Source organism: Coturnix japonica, chromosome 1, assembly GCF_001577835.2.
Source record: "Coturnix japonica isolate 7356 chromosome 1, Coturnix japonica 2.1, whole genome shotgun sequence".
NCBI lineage: Eukaryota > Metazoa > Chordata > Aves > Galliformes > Phasianidae > Coturnix > Coturnix japonica.
In genome coordinates, this window is record NC_029516.1 from 164,261,142 (window position 1) to 164,273,671 (window position 12,530).

The 12,530-nt window shown below is 35.3% G+C and overlaps 1 protein-coding gene across 7 annotated transcripts in view; it reads right to left on the bottom strand.

Annotated features, from left to right (window-relative positions):
* The window catches only part of CNTN5 (contactin 5), a 544,426-nt gene that overhangs the window by 157,535 nt on the left and 374,361 nt on the right, over window positions 1-12,530 (bottom strand). For all 7 annotated transcript variants that reach the window (XR_004305984.1, XM_032442190.1, XM_032442192.1 and 4 more), the window contains one exon: window positions 4,254-4,349. Coding sequence is in view for 6 of the 7 variants with exons in the window: in XM_032442190.1 (XP_032298081.1) it covers window positions 4,254-4,349 (96 nt within the window). In the remaining variant the exon portion in view is untranslated. The remainder of the gene's footprint in view (window positions 1-4,253; window positions 4,350-12,530) is intronic.

A 12,530-nucleotide genomic window follows, 5' to 3' on the forward strand; every position in this document is an offset into this window, starting at 1 on the left:
AATGTGCCAAAGAGAGAACATATCCTACTGAATGACTATTAACAGAGAATTAGGACTAGGACTAGAATTAGGATTAGAATGAGAGAATTAGAATATAGAGTTAAAAGAAAAGGACATGGAAGTGCTGGAGAAGGTCCAAGAAAGGGCAACAAGGCTTATGAAGGGCTTGAAGAATATGCCCTACAAGGAGACACTGAAGGAACTGGTGCTGTATAGTATCGGGAAGAGGAGGCTGAGGGGAGACCTTATTGCTCTCTTCCAATATCTGAAAGGTGCTTACAGTGAGAGAGGAGCCGTTCTCTTATCACTGGTGACAGGTGATGGGATGAGGGGAAATGGCCTTAAGAAGAAAGCCAGTAGGAACAGGGAGGTGATTGTCCCTCACCATTCTGTCCTTTTGAGGCCTGGTGTAGAGTACTTCATTCAGCCTCCAGGGCTGCAGCAAAAGAAGAACACTGAGCTGTTGGAACAGGTTCAGAGAGTGCCACAGAGATGACCACAGGACTGGAGAATCTCTCTTTGAAAGGCTGAGGGAGATTGGCTTGTTTGATCTGAAGCAGAGAAGACTCTGGAGAGAACTCTTTGCAGACTTCCAGTACTTAAAATACAGTCAGCAGAGAGACAGACTTTTTGCATGGTCAGATAGTGCTTGGATAAGAAGGACTGTTTTTTAACTAAAAGAGGTGAAATTTAGGTTAGATTTTAGGGAGAAATTCTTTACTCAGAGGTTGGTGAGACACAGGATCAGTTTGCCCATAAAAGTTGTGGGTGTCCCATGGAGCTGTTCAAGGCTAGACTGGATGCGATCCTGGGCAGCCTGATCTAGTGAGCACCAATCCTCCCCATGCTGGGGGAGTGACAGGGATTGGAACTTGAGAGTCCTTTCAAGTGATGATTCAATTATTCTATTATTTATGAAAATTATGAAGGCATAAATGCTAGTGCCTATAATACAGTTTTAGAACTGGGCAAGATCAAATTTGTCCTCCTGAAAGTGATAAAAAAACCCCTTCAGTTTATCTTCTGTACGGGTTTTGCATGCTGCCTCAAGACAGCAATGTCCCTTTGAAGCAAAGTGGTAGATCATCTACTTTGCTGACTGACAGAGTGCAGCATATCGACACTACTACAGCAATGGGAAACCTCATTCTCTATTAAGCTGCTACCGAAAGCTTTGAATAAAAGCCTTAAAAAGCTCAAGTGAAGGTATTAATTTGGAGGGAATCGTAAATCTTGATGAAGTCTTCCTTTCATTTTTAATCTTTCTGTGGCAAATCTTGCAATTAAGATATTTAAATGACTGAATTAGACCCAGTGTTTACATTCTCTAGCGTACTACAATGAAGAACCATAATCATGTCTATGGGAAAAAAAAAAAAAAAAAAAAGCAGCAGAAACCTTTTTAAATGGAGATATCAAACAAAGCTTGTTATTTAAGCAGTGGGTAATTAATAAATCTCTCAGTTAACAAATTAACAGCCTAGGAAAACCATTCAGAAGAAAAAGTCAGTAAAGTGTAGGGAAGAAGTAGATGAAATATTTATGGTGGTTTTGTTTGTTTGTTTGTTTTTGTTGTTTTTGTTTGTTTTTGTTTTGTTTTATGTATGAAATGTATTAATGTATTTCTCAAGGGACAGCTTCAGGGTTTGCAACAAAACAAGAATTTGCAGAAAAACTTCTCAAGTAGGTGAATTAGTATGATGTAGTATTCCTAGTGAAGTAAGAAGCACACATATATATTTTAAAGTGGTATTCTCAGAGAAGCAGGAGGTGAGAATCTATCTGATGGAAGCTATTTGTCATAAGGAGTTTGAACACAATCTTTTTGTTGAATGTATTTTCCTTCAACACTGTGAAGAAGCAAATATCTCCTGGAAAACTCCCTCAGTTTTCTGATAAGTCATTTCTCAGCAAAGATAGTGATATCTTAAGAAATAAATCCATTAAAATCAATATATATCTCCCTCTCTTCAATTCTCATTTGAGTGCACACTGGAAATATTCTGTACATATTTGTAGTGGTTTGATTTTTTTGTTTGTTTGTCTCTTTGTTTGCATATTTCCTCTGTAAAATATTTGGAGAACAGCATAATGAACCTACATGAATAATCTGTACATATCAGAAGCTTGTGTGTATTTGTTTATTGCAATGCCTTTTGACAATACATCAAGGCATCAGTAGACAGAAATGAAGTCTGTATACACTTAAAGCCTGTGTATTTATTTTTTTTAAATTAAATTCTTAAAATAAATTAGTGCTGCATTTTTTTCAGTGATTTCTAAAGACATTCAAATTTTTCCAGAACTGTATTCTGTAAAAAGAGCATGTGAGCACTATTCAGTAAAAAAATATTTATTTGTCCTCTGTTTGAAAACAGGAGATTCATCATTCTCAGGAAAACAGGTAAATACACCTATATCTCTTTTAATGTAGTGTTCCAACTTTAAGTCTTATTTCATTTTACCTGTATTTACTGTAAGGTCTCAAGCTGGAAATTCTGAGGTGTTATAAGTATCGACATAGAGCCTGAAGAATAGGATTCTGTTGAAACATGGATTTATTATGAGGCTGTGGAGAATTATTGGATTTGATATGATATCATGGATTTATCTCCTCGGATAGAATGAGAAAATTATTCCTAAGGATGCTGATGAATGTAAATTAATCAATATAGTGGTGCTTGCGCTGCTCATGTACAAAAAATCTCTCCCATAAGCCTACTCATAACTCATAGTCCTGTAAATGTTAGATGTTCACATTTGACATGTGCTTTTAATAGTTTTTAACGTATTTTAACGTATTAACATTTATTGTTCATAGTTTTAGGGTTCAAAATTTCTCACAGCTGCTTAGAAGAAATATCATTTTGAAAATCAGACCCAGAAACTGCAATCCAGAATCTGAATGCTTTAAAAAAAAAAAAAAAAAAAAAAAAAAAAAATTTATGTTTCAGCACACTAATCCTTGATGTTCCTCTCTGTAAAAGGATTTGGAAGTTGGACGGAAGAAACAAAGTTTCATGTTTCTTGATTAATTTCAGTACTGAAATAAATTCTCACATTTTCCCTGGGAAGTTCTATTCTTGTTCAGAGTTGCTTTTCATATACTGACTTTAATCTGACATTATCATTTTTCATTAATGTCTTGTACCACACTGCTGTCTGTTGTTGTCCATCCATCCTTACACTGTAAGTCTGTTTGAAGAAATACAATTTAGCTCCTGACTTGGAACTTCTTTTTACCTACAAATTCTTGTTTATTTGCCTGAATCAAGCCTTAAAATCTTGCATCTAATTCTGTCACATGTGGACCATCAAGTCAAATTTAGAAATAGATTATAAAGGCAACTATAACAAGAAAATGTATTCAGAAAACAGAAAAGTAGAGAGATGATCAAATAATTGCAGGTGTTAATCACACTCATCTTTATAATACAGTAATAAAAATAATCCTACAATAGATAGAATACATCTCTACAATTGAAATTTGGAGGAGGTATTGTTTTCTACACTTCTGTCTGCAACATAACATTTTCCAGAACTCAAGTCTGAAGTCAGGAAAAATCCATTCTGTACAGATCTCATTTCCCAAATGGGAAAACAGTAGGCTATACTGCACCTCGTTACAAACAAGATATTCTGTCTAGAGCTGTGTCTCTAGGTATTATGTGTTATGTAAACATGAAAACACATTTAGCTACCCACAGCCTTTTCAAGGGTGCCAATCTGAAAAGCAAAAACACAGTCTCATTGGAATATCTACAGTTTCATTTGGAAAACAACAGGCATTTCATGGGGTTTCAGATATATCTGGCTGGTAGTAATGATGCTATTGTGTACTGAAAACTAAGCTGTACAGCAAGTGGATGTAATCAAAACCATGTTTGTACTTCTGAAAAGAGAAGCCAATATGTATTCAAAATCCATATCTCAACACTGACACTTGGGAAAATTTCTGAAGGTTTCTTAACTCTGGGGGAAATATAATGTGACCTTGAGGCAGAGTATTCACTACCAGTAGCACGATACACTGAACTTTTGTAGTGAGAATAAAACATTTTCATAACAGAAATCCTGTTGCTATTGAGTGGAATTTTCAGAATTAGCAGTTTGGTGCTCCAAAAAAGTCAGCAGAACTGTGTATATTTCAACTTCAAGATCCACAGTCAGATACAGAAATCAACAATGTCAAGCATCCTACAATGAGCGTACTGTAAATGATCAGTATGCATACAAGCTCCAACCTACTGTACCTGGTGAATGAAGTGGAGGGGAGCACATCAGAACCACTCCTTGACCTTCACGTACAGAGACGGCACTTCTTGTCCGACCACTAAAATTCCCCAGATCTAATAAAAGAACACAGCAATTTTAGTTAGACACAAAATTTTTAACATTTATGACTACCGTGACTTATAATTTATTTCTTATTCACCCAATAAATGATTCTGCAGTAATTCAATCATTATTACTTTATATTTACAGAATACTGGGATGTCTAGTCCTGCATAGCTAGTTGTTTTGGCTGGGAGTACAGCTTGAAATTGAAAGTTTTCTTAGTTAAAAGATCTCTGTTTTTCACTGGCATACCATTTTGAGTATACGACTTTATGCAGGTTTGTTTTAAGTTCTGTATTTTTCTAAAGTAAAACAGATACATCAGTCAATCTTTTTTTTTTTTTTTTTTTTTTTTTTTTTTTTTTTTTTTTTTTAACAAACCAATATTTAGGAACACTTTATTTTACTCCTCACACAGTGCTAAATTTCAAGAGTATATACATGAACAAGCTTCAAGGGTTATAAAAGATGTACAAAACTAATTGGTGGATCATGGCTTCAACATGTTTTCAGGACACGTCCTGAAACCAGGCCAAGCAATTTCTCAGTATGTTATAATATTATCATTGCAGTACTTCGTTTGACAGTATTGAGAGAAAACAAATAAACAAAACCCAAAAAACAAACAAAGCCCCCCAATATTTTCAGTCCTTTGACAATGGAAAAAAGCAGTAACATGGTTGACTATCTGGAACCGATACTGTATGCATGCTATAGGCATTCTAAAAAGTGAAAAACAAACAAACAAACAAACAAAAACAAAACAAAAAAACCCAGCAATTTGAAAACATTTGGCATAGAGAATTAAATAGCTACGCAAACATAAATACAGTCAGTTCAATAGTAAAACTTCATAGCAGTGAAAAAACAGATTCTCTAAATAGAGAGGGGGACAGGGAAGCAATATTTTATACTTCTTTAAGAACTCCATGAGATTTGCTTTCACAAATTAAATTGGCCATTTGTAGTACCTGAAAATAAATTTGTAAGAAATGTTCTGGTTTAAATACAAAGATCTTAAGTTCTTTGATTTCAATTCAAATCTCAGTTTGAAATATTTATTTTCAATGATACTTGTAATTGGGAAATTACTTTTTATTTTCATGAAAAAAGGATAATTTTGTTGTTTACCTTGACAACTAAATATTTCAATTTTTGTGTAGAATCACCTATCTCATATATTTGTATATTTTCATTGTTCAGTTCTTGTGATGGACACAAAAGAAGGAAATCTGTGACACCTAAGTTATAACTTCCATGGGCAGAAGTAAAACTACAATTAATTATAATTTTAAATTAATTTTATTGCTACAGTTTTTTACTATTTTTCTTTCCCTCCCTTTTCCTTCCCTTTCTCTTTATGAAAAACAAATATCTCCTTCTTGGAGTAACAATAAGAGGACTATGTGTGACTCAAGTTTCTTTTTATTCAGACCAGCAAATTTCAAGCTAAAGAAAGAAAGAAAGAACAGTCTTGGAATTCCATCTTCTTTTGGCTACCTTCTTGTTCTGAACTAGATGTCTTGAAAAAAAAAAAAAAAAAAAAAAAGCAGGGATTTAGCTGTAAAACAAACGTAGGAAAGCATAATAGCAAGAAAGGTGAAGGATCACTCTCAACATTTTCTTGAACTAAAATAATAAGTCTAGTATGGAAGATTCAGAATCAAACTAGAGGGAAATTTTATATATTTAAATTTATATAAATGTTTATACATCCTTTAGCCACATTGGAAAAAAATAATAATAATTTTAAAAGGAATTTAAAACTATTATTTCACCCTAAAATCTTTTAAAAACAAAGGTTAATGAAAGAGACGCCATCTGCGTCTGCTCAGTTATTATAACATAAACCTCCAACGCTCTTTCAGGCAGCCCCACAAAGAATTAATTTATCCTTCATGTTATGGTGATATACTTGATTGCTTGATTAGAAAATAATTCTGATTATTTTTTTTATTTTTTTTATTTTTTTCCTCCAGGGAAGTTCATTTTATGTCATAAAGAAAGTTACTTAACCTTATCACAGAGTTTGTGACGAAGTTGCTTCATCTACCTGGTTTCCATTTTCTTTAACATGCTCACACCTAATGAATGTACAGTCTTTGCCTCTTTGAAAATATACAGCCAGTCACTGTTGCTAATGTGAAGATAAACACATATTTCTGGAGATATTTGGCAAACACAGATTAGTACAATCATCTTTATTGCTAAAAATATGCATTAATTAATTAATTAATTTTTGTGCTGTGTTACTAAAGAGTAACCTATGACACAAGAGCAGTCTCCACTGTGGGAGAGAAAAAGTACAGTAACTGCAGAGTTAGTGAAGATGGTATTAAATCCAATGTCATCCTTTGGTGTAACACATTCTGGATGTTCTACTTCAGGTATAACTGGCTCAATACTGTGCTTGATCTTGACACAATTTAGAAGACTGGGAAAAAAGCAGTAACACTCATCCAAAACATCTGGTGGGCAAAATGACTCTGCAGAGGCTGCTCCTTTTCTTCTGAAAGGAGCTGAACTATAAGTTTATCTCAGTACATGTATATAAATATTGATGTGGGTTAAGAATGAATGATGTTCATCCTAAAAAGAGTATAGAAGACACAATAGATAACAAAATGCTTCTGCAGAATGTGAAAGGAGTAATGGGAAGTAAATGAGAGGAGTCTCAAGGAAGTCAAAAGTAAAAGAAAGTAGAAAAGAAACTGGGCAGAACTAGCAGTCAAATAATCAACTAACTAAAAAGATGAAAGGACAAATAGCAAAGGAAATCTAGCAACTGTTTTTCCAAGAGATGATTATACATGTGAAGATGAGAATAGGAGAAGAGTCAGTTACATTAACATTTCAGGATTTTTTTGTTATTTTGTTTTGTTTTGTTTATTTTACTTTATCAATTGACAGAAGAATTCATACAAAGTCTGGAACATTTTTAACTCCCTTTATCTTTCCAGTTCACTTCAATTCTGTGTCGCAGTTGCAGTTCACTGCAAGCAGTGAAGAGTCAGGTTTTTGTGGCCCTGGCAACAGCCCACTAATAATCACTATCAAATTAAGGTCAGATTAAGAATGAAATCATGATCTGTGTTTGACATTTATGGCTTGGTAATCTTAAGCAGAAGTTGTGAAAGGCTTTGTAGTTCATTATCTGTCACTTAAAACAGTTAATTCCTTTTTAAAGTAGAAATTACACAAATGCATATCATGCATTCTCTGCCAGTCCAATTTTCAGAGTTTAAACTATTTCATTTGCAAATTTATTATAGAGTTTAAAAGGGATATCATATTATAGGTATTAAAATGTTTAAAGTCACATACTGAGGATATCTAAAACGAATATAAAGTAGTCAATCTTCTTTCTAATACATTAAAAACAGCTCTACGCAAAGTACAATTCAGGCCAAGGACAAACATAACTGTTGTCTAGTTGCTGCAGAAAGAGTAGCCTTCTTTTACTTATGATGAGGAGCACGGGAAAAAGCTTAAAGACTCCTGTTTGAAAATAAAAATGAAAAAGAGGAAAAACAGGATAGTGTACTTTTATATACATTACATGAACTTATTTTAGAACCTGTGATACATAATATAAACTTTTTTTTTTTTTTTTTTTTTTTTTTTTTTTTCTTTCTCTCTCAGAGCAGAGGTGATTAAAGAAACTTGGAACAATGGTTGTCCATAAGCATATTCTTGTAAGATAATAATTTTCTCTCCAGCATGCTGTCAGTGTGAATTATAATGTGCAGACTTTCCATTAATTAATTCTGAACTGCATTTTCACTAGCAAACAGAAAGAAATTGTTAAGTAAAGATATATTCTTTTCCTTGACCTTACTGACATTTTTGTACTTGTAAATTTTTATAAATTACGACTGACTGCAGCAGTAGTATCCATTTACTTGTGTGTATTCATCTAGCAGTCTATGCCTACTTATTTATTTTTTAATCAGGTAATATTTTTGTATATCTTCTGCATTTGCTATCACGTAGAATTTACAAATCTATAAAAGCAGACTAATGCATTCTAAAATAATAAAATTGATTACAGCAATAATTGACTGTTCCTTATATGTTCTTCCCCTGTTCATTTGAGGAAGGGGTGGTGTGAGAATGGTGTGGTGGTGCTTGGTTACATATAGGTGAGAAAACACTAGAGCAGCAACAACTTAATCCAACAGACAACCTAAGCCTATCCTAGGTAGCAACTGAAAGGAATGATTTTCAAATACAAGAGCTAACAGTTAATAACCAAAATAAACTGCATAAGTAAATGGTTCTATTTCTAGAGTTGCTGAGCAAACAGACTTGCACTTGAGTAATGCATTCAGTGTACTACATTGTAAACACTTTTATGTTTTACATGAGCTTATCTGCTTCCTCAGAAACACACATACACATTTCTATTTGAATGCTTTTTAATACACTTTCCTGGCATGGAGTGGCATAGAAATTTGTCAAAATTCTGTACACACAGTATTTATAATTCTATTTTCTTACTTTTTCCTTTGTACTTACAAGTGCTTTTTCCTTTTTCTCATTTTCTTTTAGTCTCTTTTTTTTCCCCCAAAATTAAATTCATTCCACACATTTAAGCATATATTGAAAATAGCATTTCATTTGTAGTAACTTTCTTTAACTAGATGCCAGTTAGAACTTTCTATGAAAGACAAGTTTTTTCTCTCACAGTGACATATAGAATTGGTTGAGATTATTCTCTTCCTTATAATTCATTTGAAAATCCATAACTTTGTAGTTATGGTCAATAGGCCAGTCAGCCTTACCTCCATCCCTGGAAAGTAGATGGAGCAACTTGTTCTGGATACCCTCTCCAAGCAACTGGAAGAAGGTTATCAGGAGTAGTCAACATGGATTCACCAAGGGGAAATCATGCTTGACCAACCTGAAAGCCTTCAATGATATCATCACTGGCTATGTGGATGGGGCAAAAGCAGTTGATGGTGTGTACCTTGACTACAGCAAAGTGCTTGACACTGTCTCCCACAAAATCTTTGTTATGAATTTGGAAAACGTGGTATAGATAAAAGGACGGTTAGGTGAATTGAGAACTGGCTGAATGGCAAAACTCAGAGAGTTGTTAGCAGCAGCACAGGCTGGAGGCCTGTAACCAGCTTTTTTCTCAAGGCACTGATTCTGGATCTGATTTTGTTCAACATCTTCAACAATGACCTGGATGAAGAGATAGAGTCCAGCCCCAGCAAGTCTGCTGCTGATGCAAAGCTGGGAGGATTGACTCACACACCAGAAGGCTCTGCTACCATTCAACAAGACCAGGACAGGGTAGAGAGTTGGGCAGGAAAAACCTGATGAGGTTTAACAAAAGCAAGTGTAGAGTTTCCTCTATTCCTGCTATTCCTGCACCTGGGCAGGAATAACCTCATGCATCAGAACAAGTTAGGGGATGACCTGTAGGAGAGAAGATCTGCAGAGAATGACCTGGGTGTCCTGGTGGACAACAGGTTGTCCATGAACAGCTCTGTACCTTTGTGGCCAAGAAGGCCAATGCTACCCTGAGGTTAATTAAAGGAAGTGTGGAAGCAGGTCAAGGGAAGTGATACTCCCCGTCTAGTCTGCCCTGGTGAGATCACATTTAGACTACTGTGTCCAGTTCTGGTCTCCACAGTTAAAAAGGACTGGTTTCTCCTAGAAGGAATCTAGCGGAGGGCAATGAAGATGATAAAGGGACTAACGAATTTCCTGAAAGAGGGAAAGAAGACTGGGGATCTGATAAATGCTTGGAAATATCTAAGGGGAAGTGGGAGGCAAATGGATGCAGCTAGGCTTTTCTCAGTGGTGTGTAGTAATAGGGAAAGGAATAATGGGAGAAGAACTTCTTTACAGTGAGGGTCACGGAGATCTGGAACAGATTGCCCAGAGAGGTTGTGGAATCTTCTTCTCTGGAGACATTCAAGACCTATATGCAGGCCTCCCTGTGCTACCTGTTGTGGGGTACCTGCTTTAGCAGGGAGCTTGGACTCAGTGATCTCTTGAGGTAGCTTCCAACCACTGTGATTCTGTGATTCTGTAGTAGAAGGCTGATACATATGATTATTAGTAATAAAGAGGGAAAAACACCTTTGTGACCACTGAATAGGAGCATTCTGTGTGGCATTGAGCTAAATTATGTTACAGCGTCAAACTGCCTACATACATGAGGGCTACTCAAAAAGTAATGACTCTATTATGTTGGACCACAGTGTCAGAGGTAGATGTTGAAAGTATGGCAGCAGAAGCTGAACATTCCTGCCAATATTTTGTTACAAGTTGTTGTAATGCTGCAGATGGCAGCAGAGTAGCAGTCTGACAAAATGGCATCTGGCATGGAAGTGTATATGAATCAAAGTTGTGGAATTTAATTCCCCCATGTAAAAAAAAAATTCTCCCACTGAAATTCATTGTTATTTAATGAGTGCTTCTGTAGATTACACAGTGAATGTGAACAAAGTGAGGTGCTAGGTGTTACGCTTCAGCGGTGCTAATGGGGATATAAAAGACAAGCCATACTCTGGATGGCCATACACAGCTGTCATACCACAAAATGAAGAGTTTCTTGATCAGTTCAATTGTGTGAATCAGCGGATTATGGACCAGGAACTGGATACAGAACTGAATATTGGCTTCAATGAATTGGGAATGATGGCTGCAACACTGGAATAGTTTGTACCAGATGGGTCCCATGAATAATCACACAGAAACAGATAGGTCTTATTGAACCAGTACAAGGCTTCAGATGACAGTTCAGTGGATCTTATCATTGGTGAAGAGATGTAGTGTCAGTACAAGTTGTGATCACAACAGTAGTCCATGGAGTGGCAACACATGAATTTCCCACTGAAGAAAAAGTTCTAGAAGCAAAACTTCTAGAGGCAGGGCAGAGAAGAAAACGATCTTTCGCAACATGGTAATGCCAGGCCCCGTATCAGTTTGAAGACTGTGGAGCACACTGCCAGTCTTGGCTGGACTGTCCTATCACAGTCACCCTACAGTCCAGAACTGGTGCCTTCTGATTTCCACCTGTTCAGGTTGATGAAAGACGGACTGTTCTGGCAACATTTTTTTAGCAGTGATGCCTTCACAGCAGCTGTGGTACGGTGGGTCATCTCTTCTGGTGTAGATTTTTTTACGAACATAGCATGAAGGCTCTTGTTCATCACTGGTAAAAAATCAAAGCTAATGGTGGAAATTATATTGAAAAATAGTATTTTGTAGCTGAGAATTTGCTCTATAAAGTAGTGTTATTGTGTGCTCTTTGTAGTAATTTCTATGGGAATAAATAGGAAGCATTACTTTCAGAGCAACCTATGTATTTTTACTTTATGTTGATGTTAAGATATCATTATGTTTTCACTTCTGTTTTCACTTCTGTTTGCTACATGGCAGTATTGTAAACCTTTAGCATCAACATTCCTTTGTCCTATATCTTTAAGCTATAAATTTTAAAGAAATGTATAAAACAGCTAAAATATAAAACTATTATCACCTAGGAAAGTCCAGGTTCTGAATGTGTGGTATTGATGTCACCTAAACAATACCAAATTAAAATCAAGTTTAAATTTTTGCAACTTCCACAAATTCTACATTTGAGTTTGTCTTGTTTCTTTTATATTACACTGACAAAATATCATTGCATTTCCATAACTTGTTTCATCTGACCTAGTTGAGGTCTCTAGTTGAAGAGAAGATTAATCCTAGCTAAAAACTGATTATTTCTTTTTTACTGACTACAAAAGGGGCTTAGATCTACAAATTCAGACAATGATTTATTTTAACTTCACAGATATTTTCATTTAGTGGCATGAATCCAAAATTCTCTATAAGTAATGACTGCATAAAATGCAAGAAAAGTACAGCATACCAAAGTTCCAGTTTTAAAGAACAATATTAGATGTTTGTTTGATAATATTTTGGCTCTTATTAGTCATTTTGTTGTTGTTGGTGGTGGTGGTGTTTTTGTTGTTTGTTTGTTTGTTTGTTTGTTTGTTTTCTTCTCTGTTTAAGTAATACTTTGTGTAGAAGGAGGTTTTGATTTAGAACTTGATGTTCTTTGTGACTGAATTAGGACAAATATCTGAGAATTGAAATTTGCATCTAACACGAATGGCACGACTGTCATGACTGCCTATATTCAAGTAACAGCAGGATGCTGGCAGATGCTATGTCTATGAGGTATG